We start from the raw sequence: 22,103 nt of genomic DNA, 5'->3' as shown, positions 1-22,103 counted from the left end.
ATATACGGAGCGACGTGCACTTTAAACACTCTCTTGTTCCTGCATTTTTTCCTGTGTTCCTGTTCAAAGGCCGTGAGGGCTGAGGAAGCTTGTCCCCAGTATCCAGCAACTTTCCACGTTGCTGTGGGACCTGATGTGTACAAGACATCCGACAGAACATCAGGAGAACAGCAGACAGAGCCATTGGTGAACCATGCCAATGTCAGGAGATAGCGAAGGGGATCCTTCGAAAAGAAAGAAAAGAGATAGCGGAGCGACAAGGGAATCTTGCCACGTCCGAGGAAAACCCGGAACTGAAGCAAAGGGATCACTTCACTAAGGAAAATAGCCAGTAGGGTGCATATCTTTTACCTTATATATATATATATATATATATATATATATATCAAGTATTATAGAACCAGAGGAAACGAAAAGAAGAACTTTAAGCATAGCCCTGCTCAACCCAACTAGGTGATCCGCTTTGGGACTAATTGTCTGTGATAAGACCTTCCTGTAGCTTAAACTTCTGTGTATGAGAGACACTATAATAGGACAATTATGAGATGATTCGTTATATGTGATAAATGTGCGAAGGCACCGTTCTTTATATTAAGCCTATAGCTTGTGTAAATATACAAGCGCATATAATCATATGCGCTTGTATATTAAGAAGTATGTGAGAGTGATTTTAACGCTTAGGATAATTGAGCAAGTTTATTGCAGTAGCACGAGTATTTGTGCATGAACTTGTATTTTTCTATATTGTTATTACATGATTTCTGTATATGATTTTTAGTTCAATTAAATGTATTCTTTAAAATCAAAGCTTGTGAGTTCTGTTGTTTGAGACTGAATTAACACTTAGAAAAGTTCGGACTTATGTAAGTGGGGGGGGGGACATTTTATATTAGGTAGAGAGGGGAGCCATGACTGCACACCATGTGATCCCTATGCTCAATAAAATTGTCGAGTGGGGTGTACCTAAGTATCAGGAACTAGTTACTGGCTGGCACAGTCGATCTAAAAATAATTTGTCAGAGACTGATTTCTGGTACATGTAACCAGAAGATATAAAATTAAAGAGAAAGTAAAGACATTACAGAATCATTGCAAAGACGTAACACTTCACTATTTACCAATGTTCAATTAGCTGAAACCCTAGATTTGCTAAAGTTACATTTCCTCCAACATATATTTGAATTATTTAAATTTACAGTACATGCAGTTATTTTGCATGTAAAGGTGGTGTTTGATGATGTGTTTACTATTTGGCTGCATGATACAGACACATTAGATACACATTTTCAGTACATTTAAAGAGCCAACACCGTAAAATGCACTTCACAATGGAACAGAGAATGAATGACTTTCTGCTCTTCTTAGATATACTAGTCACATAACCTTCTTGATGGTTCATTATTATCTTTCTGTTTATAAAAAATCTACACATAAAGGAAGATATCTGTACAAACAATTATACCACCATCCAGATGAAAAATATGGTATCCTTCCTTAAAACACTAACTCAGAGAGACAGACCATCTGCTCCAATGACAATCCCCTTATGACTGAACTCACTTGTGTCCCACTTTTTTAGCCAATGGCTATAATCACCCAAAAAAATACTAAATGTCCTCCTAGAAATTTTCTACATTACCTGATATACAAGACTACAACAAAACTTTCACCATTCCTTAGATATTTTTTCAGATGTGCCTTGAAGGGCACATCTGAAAAGATATTATTATTATTATTCAGGCCTCCATGGAGTCAAAAGACTCATCAAGGAAGGTCCTTTCTAAGAAATACAAGTCTATCAATACTCAACTAAGGAGGTCGGTCCCTCCTAGGAAACACAAAATTTATCATACCACTCCATAAATGCATTGACCGTTCTCGCTCTCACCACTATTAGGCAATGCATTCCATGGTTCAACCACCCTCCATGCACCACTCCTCACCCTCTTTCTCACAGTTTCTTTTCGTAACTTCCAGGGATGGCACCTTGTCACGACTCCTTCCTGCTGTTCAACCAAGCGAAAGAACTCCCCAGTGTCAATCCTGTAACCGCCTCTCAACAGTTTAAAAGTCTCAATCATATTACCTCTCCTTCTTCTATCCACCAAACTCTGCAGTCCACACTCCTTCAGCTGATCCTCATAACTAACATTGCACAGTCCTGACACCATCTTTGTTACCAACCTTTGTACCCTTTCCACAGTTAATTTATACCCTTCAAATTCTGGGGACCAGATCCGAGAACAATATTGTTTAATAAATATCAGCTCTACACCAAATTACTATATGTCAAATTGGCAATTCTCATCCATTCATCCTGGAGATGATAAAGGAAAGAGGATAAATTCTTTCTTTTATCATCTCCAGGAGTATATGAAATGCCATGTACTTGTAACCTGGCTTACTATGGACAGACAGGAAGAATTGTTGACATCCACCCTGGAGAACATAAAAAATACATTTGTCACTATCGTTATGGCATGTTGGGACTAGCAAACTATGCCTTGGATACCCCTTTCACACAGGATCAGATAGAAGAAAACAGAAGTATAGTACGCCCAAAGATACGAGACCCTTCAACACCTCTGCGCATGTCAAAAGAAGGAGAATCCATTCTGATAATAGAGTAATCAATCCGTATTGTGGGATGAGTGTTTATTATTACATGTCGGAAAATTAACTTCTCTTTTATGATCATTGTAGTTTTTAAAATAATAACTATTTTGCTTGTATAACAGTTCGAAAATGTTTACATAAGTACGTGATTTTGCATGTTAGTGACCAATTCATACATTGCCTTATTTCTTTCTTCCCCTCAACATGAATTGACTCTTCTTGGCAGTCTGCCAATGACAGCTCTCGCTTCTGTGGTCGGACTATACTATACAGAAGTCTAATAAATTCAGTTTAATCCTTTATCCAAGTGTGAGCAAACAAAGTTTGCGCCTGAAAGTATCTTCAGGACTGGGGTAAGGTGGTACACCAGGGCAACTCGTTGCAAAGGTGGAGCAAGCTACCAACACTCCTGTCTCAGTATCTCCTATAATGCAAAACACATCTCCTCGCAGATATGTCTAATGTTATGCATTAAGGGAAGGGCCACTACCCAGACTAGTTTCGACCTTTATTGAGGTCTCTTCAGTGGGAGCCAGGCCCAAGCTGAGATAGCAGGCAGAAGCATTCGCAGGTCATCTCCCCCTATAGGAGTTGTCCCCCTATATGGTGTTGTACCACCTTACCCCAGTCCTGAAGATACTTTCAGGCGCAAATTTGTTTGCTCACACTTGGATAAAGGATTAAACTAAATTTATTATACTCTAACCAAGTGAAAAATAAACTTTCAATATACAGAAGTCATAAGTCCGAGAGATTGTTTTGGAATCAGCACTTGTTTATCTCTCTCTCTTTATCCAACAATAAATTGTGCCATTTAGAACTAAAGTTCCTTGCATTTTCCATTACATTTTTTTTTAAATTAGTCCCACTGTTATACAACATTGTGGTTTTGTGTACTGTGACAAAATATTAGCAAATAAGTTAAAAAAATAACTTATTTTCTTATATACTGTGTTGTGAATTAATACCATTAAATAAACTGTCATGTACTGCCAAGACATAAGCCATTCTATTCATTTAGATATGGCCTTATTAAAGCCATACAAAGGAAATAACCTTCCTATTCCTGATTATCAGTATGCTCTTCAACAACAAAGTACACTATTTTGGCTGCCTTTGCAATATGCCCTCTAAACTTCAACTCCTTATCCTTCTTACTCCCAAATTCCTGCCACTGATAGAACTGCACTGAAATTCCATCAATGATGTAGGAACTTGCAGTTTAATTCCTACATCATTGATATAGGAATTAAACTGCAACAGACTGAGGTCTATGGTACACCATTTCCTTCTTTTGGATTCAGTTTGTCCATATACCATTCTTTTAAATCTCTTTATCAGCTACATCTTATCACTAGCATCATATCCATTCCCATTTGCACCCATTCATGGGATAGAGTTCCATTTGGTATCCTGCTAGATGCCTTTGCTAAGTCCTGAAATATCACTGTAGCTGTTTCCTATATCCATCTCATCATTTAATTATGAAAAGTGAATGAATTACTAAGTCAAGAATTGCCATTCACAAAATGTTGTTCCTCTAGAGGATCATGTTCATGTCCATCCAGTTCTGAATTTTGCTTTATACTAACTTCTAATGCCCTAACCATTGAACATGAAATAAGGATTGGACTATTAATTTGCTATCTCTACCCTGCAGCATATTTCATGCAGTGAGACTATTTTGTCCTCTTTCTGCACTCCACTGACATCTTCCTGGAAGTGAAGTTAAAATTAAAGCATCTTGACAGAGGAACTGCTAATTGCCTTGTACATTCTCTTAATGCCCGAGCTGATATCCCATCCAATCTCATGGCTGTATTTTCATTAAGGTTCAATCTCTAATACATCTAGCTTTATTCTCACATCACTGCAATATTCCATTGCAATATCTCCACCTGGATAGTAAATCCTTGCAAAATTATCACCAAGCTATTTCATTTGCTTCTGTTACCTTCTTACCATCAGCACTCAGTCATCCTCCATAGTTTGTTTTTTTTTTTGGGGGGGGGATGTGTGCACCTTCGGCTAGTATTCTCTGAAAATTAGCTTAGTGGGACTTTTCTTAATACTATTTGCCCTTTCTGCCTGGGCTTTGCAATGCTTATGAGCTTGCTGATCACCTTTCACTCTAAGCTGTCTCCTCAATTTGACATAATTACCAGCTTTTTAATTCCACACATCTTTTTTTAACTGAAAATTCTGAATATCTTGCAATATCAAGACAACATGATCGCTCTCCAACTGGAGATCATTGGAACAAATTGATAATCAAATATCTGAAATATACTCGTCATCTGCTAATGAATCTGAAGGACTTATTATGAAACACTGCACAGCAAGGGAAGAATGAGATTGGACAAAATTAAAGATGTGGGAGATGAAATGAAATTGAGCATCATGCTTCCTTTCATGTAATATGGAATACACAGAATAAAAACCATATTATCCAAAGGTCATGCATGCATATTAAGCACTTAAGGATTATATCATAGTTAATTATGAAAGATATCAAAAATGCAGTATTTAAATTCAAGAGAGTGGGTATGCTAACCCACTCGGCCAACTCAAATATGTTAAAAATACAAGAAACATTTTTACACGCACACACGCATTATTGGTAAGCAAATTGACTCTGTTTTCTAGACATCATCACGAACCATGGGCTCAGTGCCCGTTGATGTCTGATGCCTGTTTCACTATCTTCTTCCACCCTTCTTTGTCCAGTGCACAGTGTCACAGTTTTTGTACACCCATTCCACACCAGTCTTTTATATCGTCTATCCATTCTCTGTATGGTCTACCTCTTCTGTTTAAACCATCCAAAATACCAAAGATAAATGTCTTTATCTTCCGGTCTTCACTCATTCTATAGATATGTCTAAATAACTGCAGCTTCCATTTTATAATCTTCTGCATTAGATTCTGTTTTGGTTGTATCTTCTGATAGAGCTCTTCATTGGTGATTTCTGTACCCATCTTTTCTTAGAATCTTCCTGTAACAAGTTCTTTCAAATGCCAAAATTCTTTTTCTCAATTCCTTATTTATTACCCAAGTTTCAGATCCGTACAGTACACTGCTGAAGATGCATGTTTCCAATACTCTTAGTTTTGTTTGCAGACTGATCACTTTACTTTTCCAAATGTTATCTATGGCCTTCAGATTTGTTCTTCCTTTTGCAATCCTGATCTTTATTTCTTTTTTACGGTCCAAGTCATATGTCAGTTTACTTCCCAAATATGTGAATTGTTCTACATTTTCTATATCAGTTCCATCCACTTGTATCTTTTGTTTCATGTTCTTCTCACCAAATACCATTGTCTTTGTTTTTTCAAAGTTCATAACAAGTCCCAATATCTTCCCTTCCTCATTTAACAGTTTCAGTGTTTTTTTTTGTAGTTCTCTTTTGTCTTCTTCAATAATAACAATGTCATCTGCAAATCTCAGATTGTTAATTCTCATTCCATGTACAGATATTCCTTTGGCATCTTCTTTCATTTTATCCTCCATTGCTCTTTCTAAATGTGTGATGAAAATGCTTGGTGATATTGGGTCTCCCTGTCTGGTACCTCTGCTTGTTTTAAACCATTTCCACAAACCATCACCTATTCTAACCACTGCAACTGCATTCTGATAAACATCTTTTAATATAGCTATTAGTTTTTTTTTTTTTTTTATCAATTCCATAGGATTCCAGAACTGCTAATGTCACTTTCTGGTCAATACTGTCAAATGCTTTCTGAAAATCAACAAAGCAAGTATATATGTTTTTGTTTTTTCTCCTAGCTTTCTCTGCTATTAACCTCATTGTCAAAATCTGTTGAATTGTAGTTCTATCTTCCTAAATCCTGCTTGCTCATCTGCAAGGTATGCTTCCAATTGTGTTCTCAATCTTTCTGTCAATATGATCATCATCACTTTACCAAGGTGACTTATCAAGGCAACTGTTCTATAATTTTTACATTCTAGCTTATTTCCTTTCTTGTATAATGTTACTAATATTGATTTCACCCACTACTCTGGCATTTCGCTTCTTTCCATACCATATTACATAGTTGGTGCATTTCTGTAACCATACTTTCACCACCATATTTAATCATTTCTCCAGTAATGTTATCATTACCAGGACTCTTGTTGTGTTTTAGCTGTCCTATTGCTTTTTCTACCTCTCCTCTTAAAATGTCCATATCATGCTCATTACCTGGTGGTGATATCTGCTTCAATTCTTCAGTCAGTTTCCCAACGCTATCTGAATCTAGTTTTTCTTCATATAACTCACTACAGTATCTTGTCCACCACTGTACAATTTTTTCTTTATTCATCAATACTTTGCATTTTTCATCTTTAATTGTGATCTGTTTTGGTTGCCATCTTTTATTAATGGTTCTGATCATTTTATACACCTCCTTAGTTCTATGCTCTCCATAGTGCTGTTCTGTATTATTTCATTGGGCTTCTAACCATTTCATCTTATCCATTCTGCCTTCTTCAATTCATTACACTTTCTTCTATATTGCTCTTCTATTTGTTCTGATGTATCCCTTCTTATCTTCAACATTCTTTTCTCCTGTACTAACTTAAGTGTTTCTTGTGTAATCCATTTCTTCTTGATCTTCTCTTCTTCTGGTACTGTTTCTTCAACTGCATCTTCTATCACCTTCATTACTCTTTTCACTCTTAAATTAGAGTTTTTTTTCTTTCTCCACACTTTTAAGTTTCTCTTCTAACACTGTTCTGTACCTTCTTCCTATTTCTGCTTCACTTATTCATGCTGTATCTCTTCTATTCTAATGTTGGGGTTTATATTTCTTTTTTAATTTCATCTTGATATTTGCAATTACTAAACTATGGTCCGAGTCTATATCCGCTCCTTGAAAAGTTGGACATTGCTGTACTGATGTTATCCATCTTCTTTTAATCATAATCATGTTTTTGGTTATCCCATCATTTGATCGCCCCAATTTCTAGACATGTTTAATATTATTTAATGATTGAATTCTGAGATAATAGAGAAACAAGTTGTGTGGTTATATTAAATTTACTTGTTTCTCTATTATCTCAGAATTCAGTCATTAAATAATATCACACACACACACACACACACACACACACACACACACACACACACACGAGGGTGGTCTAAAAGGTTCTCAGCCTAACAATGAAAAAACAAATTCATAAATTATTTTTATTTTTCAACATAATCTCCCTTAAGACTAATACATTTATTCCAACAATGCTCCAGTGCCATTATCCCATTCCCTATAGTGGTAGTAAGATCTTCAAAATACCCCTGTACAGCTGCAATCATCTCTTGATTCGAAGAAAAATGCTGACCAGTGAGGAAGATTTTTAGTTTTGGGAAGAGATAGAAGTCAGAGGGAGCCAAATCTGCAGAATCGGGTGGATGTTCCAAAAATTCATAGTGCAAATCCCTTAAATTTTCCCATTGCCAAAATACCTTTGTGGGCAAGTGCATTATCCTGATGAAAGTTGATTTTTTTTTTCTTCTGCAAACTGGCTCTTTTCTCATGAATTTTTTTGTCTAGTCTGGTTAAAACATCAGAATAATATTCACTGGTCACTGTTTTACCCTTTTCAAGATCATTAATAAACAAAATGGCTTTAGCATCCCAAAACACCAATGCCATGACGTTTCCTGCTGAACACCCGGCTTCTGTCCACTGTTTTGACTGCTGTTTGAATTCTGGTGTAATGGTGAATCCAAGTCTCGTCCACAGTAATAAATCAATGTACAAAATTAAAAAATCAGACCTACCTGGTGGACACAGGAAGTTAAAGAGGCAGTGAAGGAAAAGAAGAAAGCATATCAAAAGTTCCTGTCAAATAAGTCAGCTTGTGCTCTTAGAGAATATAGAGACAAATGCAAGAATGCTAAACACTCTGTAAAACTAGCTAAACAAAAGTCATGGGAGGACTTTGGCAAGAATATAGAAAATTCAAGGAGGTGGCAAAACATTCTGGAGGTTGTTGAAGAAGCTTAGGATGGAGGAAAGAGTGCTGTAAAAGGAGTTAGAGATGATAAAGGTGACATGAAAAACGGGAGAAAAAGATATCCTTCAAGTATGGAGTAATTACTTTGAAAAACTGCTAAATGAAACAAGTAGGGATGACAGCACAGTGGTAAAAAACACTGACCAGGCATGCAATCAGGAATATATATCCATACTTGAAGTAGAAAAAGCCATCAAAGGCTTGAAACGTGGAAAGGCAGCAGGAGTAGATGATATTCGACCAGAAATGCTGAAGTATGGTGGTATAAGAGTCTTACAGTGGCTGCACTGCATAGTTCAGAAAGCCTGGACAGAGGGATGAATTCCAGATGATTGGAGTAGAGTTCTCATAGTACCCATATATAAAAAGGGAAATAAAACTGAATGTGAGAATTACAGAGGTATTTCCCTACTGAGTGTTCCTGGCAAGATCTATGCAAGTGTACTTGAGAAACGGTTGAAAAGAATTGTGGAAGAAAAGCTTGGTGAAGAACAAGCTGGATTCAGGCCAAATAGAGGCTATCAGGATCAGATCTTCACTTTACGACAAATAGTCGAGAAAGAGTTATATGGTGTGAATGGGGCAGGGGCATTATATCAAGCAATACTTAGTCTTTATTTGCGTTGTAAGTCAGCAGTTAGAATTGAAGGAAGTACGTGAAGATGGTTTAATGTTAAATCTGGTGTGAGACAAGGATGTACATTATCCCCTCTGTTATTCAGTATCCATATGGATCACATTATGAAGGAAAGTGGTATTAAACATGATATCAAAATTGGAGATGTTAATGTCAGCTCTTTGCTTTATGTGGATGATGTTATACTTCTAAATAGATCCGCTACAAGTCTGCAAGATTCTCTGACTAAATTGAATAGCTGTTGTAATAGATATGGTATGAAGGTCAGCAATAAAAAGACAAAGACAATGAAAATAGGCAGAATCATTGAAAATGTTAACTGTGTTGTGAGTGGAGAACCTGTGGAACAAGTAAAACATTTCAGCTACTTAGGCATGATTTTTAGTGAAGATATTAAATTAAATATAGAAATAGACAACAGAATCAACAAAGCTGGCATGGTGGGAAGTCAATTGAATAAATTCATATGGAATAAGAGAGAAATTAGTTGGAACACTAAATTAGCTGTATTAGCTGTAGACAGTGTTCAAACCAGTTTTAACTTATGGATCTGAGAGCTAGGTCAGAAGTAAAACACTTGACCAAAGACTAGAGACCGCAGATATGAGAGTCCTGAGAAAGGTTATAGGCATGAACAGAAATGCTTGTTGTATTCTTCACTATTCATTCCTATGCTAACTACCCACATACATTATCATTTTCGAAATCCATTCACCTCATATACAGGGAATGATATTCACTTGTTTGCTGACAATGCAAAACAGGAAAGAGCATCAGTTAACATCCCTCTTCTCTTAAACATCCTGCATGATATTTATACATCACAGGGTGATTTAAATGAATTGGTATTGTAGGCAAAAGATAATGGCTATTAATTTAATTTTGGAAAATGTAAGGTTATATACTTTGGGATGAAAAGATTACATACTTTCTATCATATCAATGGTACTGGATTGCAAGAAATTGAGTGGCTAGGGGTTTGGGGGTGATGGTGAACAGAGATTTGAACTTCAAAGTGCATATTGCAAAAGTTGGCAAAAAATTACTTGGATATTAAAGAATACATTGAGAAGTAAAGATCAGGAAGTTATTCTCCCTCCTGAGAAAGCTATGCTATGATTTGGCTGTCTCTTGACTACTGTGCATAAATTTGGTCATTTGGGTTTCTTGAGGATCAGGAGATGGTAATGATGATCCAGAGACAGGTCCGTGGAATGCTCACTCTGATGATACATTGAGGCATGTGGACTTCAGAGTTTAGTTGTGGATGGTCAGCATAGAAATAGAACTGCCAAGAATATATTGGGGTTGAGTTGGGGGAGATAATGTATGGGACAGAAGGTGAGAAGACAGGAGCAGATGAGGAGAGGTTACAGATATAGGCAGCATGAGTAGAACTGGTTGTAGACAAGAAATGGATTCTTATGCTTATTTATGAATCCCAGGAGTATCAGAAATAAGGGAGATAAAATTGTTGCAATCATTGAGTTTATGTGCCTGACAATAAACAGAGAGGAGAGCGTATATGACAGAATCTTATCAATTGCTAAAGGGATTCTATAAGTGGCACAAAATAAATTTTTCAATACATGATGAGTAGGAAGAGAACTAGTGGTTATCCCCGGAAATTGTGCAAGAATGTGATTAGGGAGTATGTTTATATTATTATTGTACCCATGCAATAATAATAATAATATTATTGCATGGGTACCTCCATGGAGTTCTAAAACTCATCATGGTGGCCCTCAACTATGAACAAAATGTCTATCATACCTTTCCTTGAAACCATTAACAGACAAATTACTCAAGCATCCTATTCCATTCGTGCACTTGCTAACCACACTCTTATCCAACTTCCAGGGATGACTTCTTGTTCTGTTCATTCTAGTCAAGTGCCAAAGCATTTCTCCTGCATCAATCCTATAAATTAAATAACTTAAATGTTTTTATCATATCCCTCCTTTGTCACTTATCAACCAAATTTTGCAATCCACAAACCCACAGTCTATCTTCATAAGGGCATTCCACAGATCACTCATCTCTGAATCTTTGCCACCACTTCCTCGTCCCCAAGAAATCCAAGGTGACCAAGATGCAGTTGTAGCAATGCTTAATAATATAGAGGAATGATAACTACCTCATATCTGTTTGCTAATGTTCAATAACCAAGTAATCCTGTGAACTACCTTGGCTACTTTAGCAACATGTACTCTAAACTTTAACTATTTATTGGTACCCCCAAATCCCTGGCTTTATCAATTTCCTGGAGTACAGTATCCTCAATGTGGTACACAGCTTGTAATCTTTATATCCCAAAATGCATAACTACACTCTTCCACATTAAATTGACATCCATTATGTTTTGCCCATACTGTCAGCTTATTTAAATCATCCTGCAAGCTCTCTACAATCACCTTGATTAACTATTGCTTATGCTTGGATAAAGCATAAAAAGGACAATTTCTTTTTCATCTGTCCATTCTTGAAACAGATGCCTGTTAAAGTAATGTATTTATGTAGATTTAGGTATTATGATAGGTCAAAAACTTGCTTTTTTTCATCAGCAAGAAATGCTTGTTATTTAGGATTGTAATTCTATGGCATTATTTAAATAACTCAACTAACACTTACCCTGATTTTAAAGTACCCAAATGTATTTTTACAGTGAATACATACAACAACTCTTTCCTGCTCATTCTGGGTAATTTGACCATCGCAATTTGTACGCACAACTTCAGCAAAACTTTTCTCCAATGCAGTCATTTTAAAATGAAACTGTTCTGTAAAAAATAGAAATGCTTTTCACACCTTTATTCATAAGTAAAATAATTATCCCTATTATTAAAAAAAAAAGAAGAAAAAGATCTCAGTAACTAATTTACAACTTTTACAACAAATTTACACTTGAAATAATTTACAAATTCATTAGAGTTTAAGATACCTCTGTAGTCTCCTGTCGAAAATGCTGTTTGCTTCCATAGCACAAGCCTTCCAGAAGAAAGACAAGTTAAAACCTGATTCTGGTTGCTGACTAGAGGAATTTCTTTCCTTGGGTTTTCAAGCAGGTTCCTGAGGTAGTTGATCTTTTGACTTAAGCAAATAGGTTAGTTGATCAGTCTCTCTCACTCTGGAAAACTCTGGTTTTAGCCCCGCAACAAGAAAATTAACATAGAATTCACTATTTCAGACAAGAGTGTTATGCTGATATCAGATTTTATTTCAATTAAAGTTGAAATAAAATTAATTTCCAAGGTAAAATATAATAACTATTATTATTATTATTCAAGCTTCCATGAAGTCAAGACTCATCTTGGGAGGACCTTGCTACGAAACACTAAAGTCTATCACACCACTACTTGAACTCACTGACCGTTCTTGCTCTCACCACTATCAGGAAATGCATTTAACGATTCAACTACCCATGAAACCCTGTAACTGCTTCTCAACAGCTTAAACGTCTCGATCATATCACCTCTCCTTCTTCTATTCACAAAAACTCTGCAGACATTTGAGAATCAAATTTGAGGACAATAGTCTAAGTGTGGTCTGATCAGGGTCTTGTACAACAGAATGATAACGTTTATCTCTTCAAGTCAGCGTCCTTCTCAGTATTGCAGTAATCCTCTGGATTACTGCAATACTTCATCATCTTCACCACCTTTCCAACATACTCCCTGAATTTCAGTTTTCTATCAATCATCCCCTCCCCAGATCTCGTCTCTCCAACTTCCTCCAGTACAGCTCTTCTAATTGTGTATGCAGCCTCCTATCGATGTATCCCAAACTCCAAGACTTTACATTTTGCTGCATTAAACCGACACCCCCATTCATTTACCTATCTGTCTAGTTTATTCAAATCCTCTTGCAGGGCTGCCACATCTGCACTATTACTAATAACCCTTCCCAGACTCGCATCATCTGCAAACAACTGAATATCCCCTTGCAATCCACTGACAATGTCATTGATATAAAGGTTGAAAAAATACAGGTCCCACTACTGAGACCTGTGGAACCCCACTTGTAACCTTCTGCCTCTTTGATATTGCTCCACCATACACACCACTCACTGATATCTATCAGACAGCCAATCCTGAATCCAGTTGACTAACCTGACATTTAAACCCATGTGCTGCAACTTATCAGCTTATCATGTGGTACCCTGTCAAATGCCTTTGCAAAATCCAACAAAAATGGCAGTATATGCCTTTCCCTCATAAACTGCTCTTGTTACTTTATTACAAAAGGCAATCATATTACTAAAGCAGGAGCGCCCCTTAACAAACCCACGTTGATTCTCACAGATAACATTACCCTCATTTGCCCAATGCTGTATATTGTCCCTCACTGATTTTTTCTAAGATCTTAAATACTACTGATGACACACAAACTAGCCTATAATTAGACACTTCCAGTCTGCTACTATCCTTATGCAAAGGAAATATCTTATCTTCCCGCCATTCCATGGGCAGCCAGACTTTCATTGAAAAGCCAGGTCAACGGAGCTGTCAGTTCTTTAGCATATTCTCTCAAAACCCATGGTGAAATACAATCCAGTCGCACAGCTTTACTGACATTCGGAGTATTCACTATTTGGAACACACTCACCTCTTGTACCTCTAAACATCGAACCTTCCCTATTCCACTAGTATTAAAACTTACTTTCTCCAGGATGAAATACTCCAATAAAGTGTTCATTGAACAACTTCACTACGTCCTCTGCATCATTAACTATTTCTTTTTATTCCACAATGATTTCTCCTCCTACTGGCCACATAGCTAAAAAATTCCCTAGGATTTTCTTTGGATCTTAATGCCAATCTCGTCTTGTATTCCAGTTTTGTCTTCCTCACCATACTAGTCATTCTTCTTGCCTGAGTCTTATATTCTTCATGCATCTGCTGTCCACCCCTCACCTAATACCTCTTTTTCACCTCCATTTCCTGTTTGATATTGTTTGTCATTCACTTTACACCAAATTGTGTCCTCTTCTTCACATGTGGAATATAGTTTACTGTTGCTGCTAACAAATATTCCTTCACAATTTACCAAGTACTAATGATATCATGGCCGTTCAATTCCACCCTCCATGGAACTGCTCCAAGTTGATGTCTAAGACTATTATAATCACCTATTTTATAATTCAACATACGTTCCCTTTTCTTTGCTACTCCAAAACCACATATGGTCACTCTCTCCAACTGGAGGGAGAGATATCATCTCAGTTATTATCAGTTCGTCTGATGCTATGACCACATCCAAAACTCTTGAACCTCTTGTTCTCTCTATTACATATTGCCTAAGAGATTTATCCCTCAAGAATACTAGATATTCCATTCCCTTATTACTACATGCATTTTCTCTTTCCAGCTTATACTGCTGTAGTTAAAATCTCCCATAACAATCATTCTTCTTCTTGCACTTGCCAAACTCAACTGCCTGAACATCTCCTGCTCCCTACCCTCAGCGCTCATTGGTTGTGGCAACACCCCACTAAATATCCTGTCTTGCTCACCTCTACCTCACAACATATGCTTTCAAAACCATCAGAGACATATTGCAAAGGTGATGAAGGTAACACAGAGGATTGCTGCAATAATGAGAAGGACACTGACCTGCAGAAATAAAAGGTTATCATTCCGTTGTATAAGACTCTGATCAGACCACACTTAGACTATTGTTCTCATATTTGTTCCCCAGGATTTGAAGGGGATAAATTGACTGTGGAAAGGGTATACAAAGGCAGATAACAAAGATGATTTCAGGACTGTACAATGTTAGTTATGAGGATTGGCTGCAGGAATGTGGACTGAAGAGTTTGGTGGATAGAAGGAGAGGTGATATGATTCAGACTTTTAAACAGTTGAAGGGTGGTTACAGGGTTGACACTGGGGAGTTCTTTTGCTTGGTTGAACAGTGGGAGGGAGTGATGACAAGGGACCATCCCTGGAAGTTACGAAAGGGAACCGTGAGCAAGAGGGTGAGGAGTGGTTTCTTTACATGGAGGGTGGTTGAACCATGGAATGCAATGCTTGACGGAGTGGTGAGAGTAAGAACGGTCAATGAGTTTAAGGAGTGGTATGATAGACTATGTTTCTTAAGAAGGAACTCCCATGAAGAGTCTTTTGACTCCATGGAGGCCTGAATAATAATAATAAAATTAAGTGATGAATTTGAATGAACATTGATCCAGCAAGATGGAATCCCTCTTTAAGTGATTCCAAAGATTGGAAATTGTAATGAAAGGTCTGCTGGTGAGACCAGAAAGTGATTTTGTTTTACCATGCAGCTCTAATGGTTGGAAATTTTCATTAAATCATTACACTAGGGAACTAAGCAATTGAGAGCATATTAATTGGTCATGGTTAGTGTATTCTAAAGAAAAAGATTCTGTACTTTGTTTCTGTTGCAAGTTGTTTTCCAGTAATAAAATTTCGCTCACTGCTGATGGTTATAACAATTCGCAGTATTTGTTTAAGCTGTAACTAAGCAATAACATCATGGCTTTTAGTCATTAAAAGATTTTTTTAGGGGGACGGGGCAGCAAAATAAACTATTGCATGATGCAGCAAAATTCTTAGAGCTGGCCCTGATAGAGGTAGCTTAATAGAAGTGGTAATAACCAATTCCAAGGGAATTACAGAGACCAAGCAAGCAGGGTGACTTGGTTGGTAAGGGTATCAAAAGTGAAACATGAGCAAAAGTTAGCTAATGAAGCCAAAAAGAATCCTAGGAAGTTCTTTAAATATGTAGCCAACAAAAAAAAAAAAGATTATGGATGATGACAAAAATTGAAGAAAATGGTATAAAGACAACTACTGTAGAAGATATAGTGGAGATACTTAATGAGCAGTTTATAAAGGTCTTTCTTTCTTATGAATGTGACATCATGGAGAGTTTGAGAGCAGTTAATGGGCAGGAGAGACTGACTAACTGAGCAAAAGGTTGTGCCATTTCATAAGGGAGGTGATTAAACTCAAGCATCAAATAATAGGTCTATTTGTGTGTTGTTGTGGTTAAGTTGCTGGAGAAGGTGATGAGAAATAGGATCCAAAACTGGGTTGACAACAATTATATTATCATTGGACAGGATGGATTTTCTAAAGGGAGGTCATATTTTATTAATCTACTTATTACAGTAAGGTAATGGCTCCCTTGGACAGAGGAGAGGGATATACAACCAATTTGATCTGATATCCAATCCCATATGCTCTAGTCAAACTAAAGTACAGGGTGTTCGGGATAAATTTGACAGTTTCGTAAGGAAAAAGAAAATCTTCTTTGTATCTATTAAATTTAATGAATTGACAAAAAAACATTACAGGCAGAGTTAATTACAATACTATCAACAAGATTTACTCAAAATAACCACCATTAGCATCGATCACAGCTTCAATTCTGCTTCGGAACCTCGAACAAGCTGATGCTACAGTCTCCCTGGGAAGGGCCGCAAAAACTGTTTTAATTTTATCCATTAACTGGGCTTTTGTATTACTGGAAGTGCGATTGGTGTCTTTTTCAACTGCGCCCCATACAAAATAATCCATGGGGTTAAGGTCTGGGGAGTTTGGAGGCCAAACATTTGGACTGGTGAAGTCGTAGAAATTTTCAGACAACCATTTTTGACTTTTCCCAGAGGTGTGGCAAGGGGCCGAATCCTGCTGCCATACATACGGCCTACCATTGGCTACCCTTGTTATCCAGGGCTTGACTACAGTTAGCAACTCCACGAACAAAGCCCGAATTCCAATGCCAGGGTTCTTCAACACCTGTTCCTGCAAATTTGCGAGGAATTCTGCTGTACGAACGCAATCAGATCGTCTGCTAGGGATCTTTCTTCTTGCTACATCCTCGTAGTCACCATTGCAAGTCTCTAGTTCATGCCTGATTGTTTTTACTGTATTCAGGGAGCATTGGGCAGCAGTCGTAATATCCTTATTTTGATGGCGGGCACGAATCATCATGATACAAGTTATTCTCTTCCATGATTCAGGTGGGTTCCAGCTATCCATCCTTTCTGACATCTTGTATATGAATGAAGAAGGGTCCAAACTTTTAAATGAAGAGAAGTGTGTGTTAATACATGTAACTTACGGAAAAATATAATTAATTATAAATATGTCAAATTTATCCCGAACACCCTGTAGATGGGGTTGGATATTAGATTAGTGCATTGGATGGAAGAATGGCTATCTGATAGGTATCTGCATGTTGTGTATGGGGTAGCAATATCCCAGAAGAGGAGTCACTAGCGGTATACCTCAGGGGTCTGTTTTAGGGCCATTGCTGTTTAACCTGTATGTTAATGATATTGGCAAAGATTTGGATGGGGTATTCAGCTGTTTGCAGATGACAAAGTTGGGACGAACTATAAAGAGTAGAGAAGACTTGAAGTTAAGAGTTGAAGATCCAGACTCTAATAGATCACGGGAATGGAGATGCAAGTTCAATGTTGCAAAATGTAAGATTTTAAAATTTGGGAAACAAAGGTGGGATGTAGAATTTATGCTTTGTGTGGATATATTGTTTGAGGAAGAGGAAATAAGAGATCTTGTGGGGATAATGGATAAGGATCTGAAATTTAGGAGACGCTGCCAAAATTGTGAGGAAAACAAAGAATTTCGAGAATGATGTGGATGACACTGACTTGAAGTAAGGAGATTCTTGTTCCATTGTATAAGGCTCTGATCAGGCCACACATGGACAGTAGTCCATGTGTGCCTGATGAGCATGATTATTTCATTTACTTGAAATAATGTGCCCAGATTTGGTCACCTTGGTTTCAAAAGGATGAAGAGATGTTGGAAAGGTTCCAGAGGCAACTGACTAATGTAGTTTCTGATCTCTGGAATGTTGAATATGAGGAAAGGTTGAGAACATGCAATTTACAGTCTAGTGCAGTGGTTCTCAAACTGGGTGCCATGGCACCCTAGGGTGCCACGAAATTTTGAATTGTTTATTTGAAAAAAGCAAAATATTCAATTGCCACAAATAACTAAATCAAAAACAAAAAAAATTATATATTTTGATTTTAATGGATGAAGCGTATATAAAAATTATCATTTTTTGTATCACTCTTATATTATATCCTGGGATTTCATTAGATCACCACGTGTCGTAGAAACTAGATATGTGACGGTACATAAATACTGGGGAAAATGAACTAATGAATGGTTAGTTGTCCTGCTGTCTGTTTTAGTATTTCTCTGTTCAGTGTGACAAGTATTATACATGATCATTTCCCCTAAACAAAAATCTTGAGTCTTTTGTCATCAGTGAGAATAAACGAAGTACGATATTAAAGTCGTTAAATTCAGTGAGTAGAGGTTTTTCTTATTGTTATATATTCCAACTATAACAAGAGACATCGTAAACAAATGTTTTTCCTTTTTCCATCCGGAAAAAAAATTATTTACTTGAAATAAATTTTAAAGTTACATATGCCCTTCAAAATAATGAATAATTTTTTCCTTAAAAAAAGGAGAAGTGAAGATTCTGATGATCAAGAAATGTCTACTTGTAGCAAAGCTAACGAACCAATTCGCACTAATAAATTATTATTATTATTCAGGCCTCCAAGGAGTCAAAAGACTCATCGAGGGAGGTCCTTCCTAAGACAAAGTCTGTCAAGACTCATCGAGGGGAGGTCCCCCCCTGAGAAACACAAAGTTTATCATACCACTCTTTAAACTCACTGACCGTTCTCGCTCCCACCACTCCATCAGGCAATGCATTCCACGGCTCAACCACCCTCCACACAAAGAAACCACTCCTTACCCTCTTGCTCACAGTTTCCTTTAGTAACTTCCAGGGATGGCCTCTTGTCATCACTCCTTCCCGCTGATCAACCAAGCAAAAGAACTCCCCAGTGTCAACCCTGTAACCACCTCTCAACAGTTTAAAAGTCTCAATCATATCACCTCTCCTTCTTCTATCCACCAAACTCTGCAGTCCACATTCTCTCAGCCGATCCTCATAACTATCCTTGTACAGTCCTGAAACCATCTTTGTCATCCGTCTTTGTATCCTTTCCACAGTTAATTTATCCCCTTCAAATCCTGGGGACCAAATCTGAGAACAATAGTCCAAGTGTGGTCTGATCAGAGACTTATACAACGGAATGATAACCCTCTTATCTCTGCAGGTCAGTGTCCTTCTCATAATAGCAGCAATCCTCTGTGTTACCTTCACCACCTTTGCAATATGTCCCCTAAACTTCAGGTTTCTATCAACCCCAGATCTCTTGTCTCCCCTACTTCCTCCAGTATAACTCCTCCCATAGAGTATGCAGCATCCCATCGATGTTTCCCAGACCTCAAGACCTTACATTTTGCTGCATTAAACTGACACCCCCATTCATTTGCCCATCTATCTAGCTTATTTAAATCCTCTTGCAGGGCTACTACATCTGCACTATTACTAATAATCCTTCCCAGCTTCGCATCATCCGCAAATAACTGAATATCCCTCTGCAATCCACTGGCTATGTCATTGATATAAAGGTTAAATGATATAGGTCCTAGTACTGAGCCCTGTGGGACCCCACTTGTAACCCTCCGCCTCCTGGAAACCGCTCCACCATACACAACTCTCTGATACCTATCAGACAGCCAATCCTGAATCCAGTTGACCAATCTGACATCCAGACCCATGTGCTGCAACTTAAATATCAGCTTATCATGTGGCACCCTGTCAAATGCCTTCGCCAAGTCTAAGAAAATTGCAGTATATGCCTTTCCCTCATCTAATGTTCTTGTAACTTTATTATAAAAGGCTAGCATATTGCTAAAACAAGAGCATCCTTTCACAAATCCATGTTGATTCACACCGATAACATTACCCTCATCTGCCCAATGCTGTACACGGTCCCTCACTGCTTTCTCCAAGATCTTAACAACTACTGATGACACACAGACTGGCCTATAATTAGACACTTCCAGTCTGTTACCACCCTTATGCAATGGCACTATCTTACCTTCCTTCCATTCCCTGGGCACCTTTGCCAAAGCAAGACTTTCATTGAAAAGCCACATTAAAGGTACTGTCAATTCCCTAGCACATTCTCTCAAAACTCATGGCGAAATACCATCTAGTCCCACAGCTTTACTGACATCCAGAGTACTCAGTATCTGCAACACACTCTCCTCCTGTACCTCCAGACCTCGTACCTGTCCTATCCCTCTAGCATTAAAACTGACTCCTCTAGGATGAAATACTCCAATAAAGTGTTCAATGAACAATTCCACTATGTCCTCTGCATCAGTCACTCTATTCCCATTTTTATCTCACAATATCATTCTTCCACAGTCATTTCTCCTCTTACTGGCCACATAGCTAAAAAATTCCCTAGGATTTTCTTTGGATCTTAGGGCCAATCTCCTCTCATATTCCAGTTTCGCTTTTCTTACCACACTAGTCACTCTTCTGGCCTGTGTCTTATATTCCTCATGCATCTCTTCACCTGTCTCCTTATATCTCTTCCATAGCCTCTTTTTCGCATGCAATTCCTGTTTAATATTGTTTGTCATCCACTTTACTCTAAATCGCGTCCTCTTCTTCACTCGTGGTATACACCTTACAATTGCTGATAACAAATATTCTTTCACAATTTCCCACGCACTGGTGATATCCCGGCCTTCCAATTCCTCCCTCCATGAAACTTCCCGAAGTTGACGTCTAAGACTATTATAATCACCTGCCTTATAATTCCACATAAGTTCCCGTCTCTTTGATACTCCTGCATGTCTATTCATTTTCCAAGTCAACACCATATGGTCACTCTCTCCAACTGGTGGGAGAGACGTCAACTCAGTTATTATCAACTCTTCTGATGCTATAACCAACTCCAAAATTTTTGAACCTCTTGTTCCCTCTGTTACATGTTGCCTAAGACATTTGTCCCTCAAGAATTCTAGAAATTCCATTCCCCTATTGTTACATGCATCTTCCTCTCTCCAATTTATACTACTGAAGTTAAAATCTCCCATAACAATCATTCTTCTTGCACTTGCCAAACTTAGCTGTCTAAACATCTCCTGGTCCCCATCCTCTGTGCTCCTGGGTCTGTAGCAACACCCCATAAATATCCTGTCTTACCTACCTGTACCTCACACCATACGCTCTCAAAATCATTTGTCTCACTTCCTTCCAAATTTTCCACTCTTAGAGGACATAGGTCATCACTTATCATAAGCAGCACCCCATCACCACGCTTTTCCCTCCTATCCTGACGAAAAATGCTATACCCAGCGACTTCTATTCCTGTTTTTATATCCCCTACTGTCAACCACGTCTCAGTGATCGCAATAATTTTTGGCCAGGCTGATGCTATCTGCGCCACCAATTCCTCTCCCTCATTCCGGATACTCCTGGCATTAGTATACAGCATATAAATGCCATTGTTTCTATACCCGGCATTATCCCTTCTAGACTCCACTGGGCTCAGTGTTACCTGACATTGTCTCCCTTCTCCCAAGTATCCATTCCCACAAGAGGCCATCCCTGCTATCATCCTCCCTGGGACACACTGACTCGTTCAGAACAGCAATCTCTCCAGATGCCTACGTCCTTCCTCATTTAATTCCTTATCTTATACTATTGACTATTTTTAATGTTCAGCAACAAAAAAGCACTAATGAAACAACAGAAAGAATAAGTTCATGTAAAAAGGGAACAATGAAATAGAATGTAAAAACTCGTTTATATCAAGAGAGCTATCTAAAAATGGGATTTACGTGGTGTGGTGATAAATTAATTCCCAGCCCTAAGTGTATTTTGTGTGGTCTGGTTCTATCAAATGAGGCTATGGTTCCTAACAATTATTGTGACATTTCTCCA

The 22,103-nt window shown here is 37.8% G+C and overlaps 1 protein-coding gene across 1 annotated transcript in view; it reads right to left on the bottom strand.

Moving 5' to 3' along the window:
- The window catches only part of LOC150106096 (uncharacterized), a 138,891-nt gene that overhangs the window by 93,913 nt on the left and 22,875 nt on the right, over positions 1–22,103 (bottom strand). The window contains exon 2 of the mRNA XM_090394629.1: positions 11,901–12,049. Within this exon, the coding sequence (XP_090250755.1) occupies positions 11,901–12,032 (132 nt within the window). The 5' untranslated portion in view covers positions 12,033–12,049. The remainder of the gene's footprint in view (positions 1–11,900; positions 12,050–22,103) is intronic.

Source organism: Typopeltis vanoorti, chromosome 6, assembly GCF_054136105.1.
Source record: "Typopeltis vanoorti isolate ZY-2024b chromosome 6, IOZ_Tvanoo_1.0, whole genome shotgun sequence".
In the NCBI taxonomy this organism is placed as follows: Eukaryota; Metazoa; Arthropoda; class Arachnida; order Uropygi; family Thelyphonidae; genus Typopeltis; species Typopeltis vanoorti.
The sequence above is the reverse complement of the archived record's forward strand: the minus strand, read 5'-3'. Positions and strand labels throughout refer to the sequence as shown.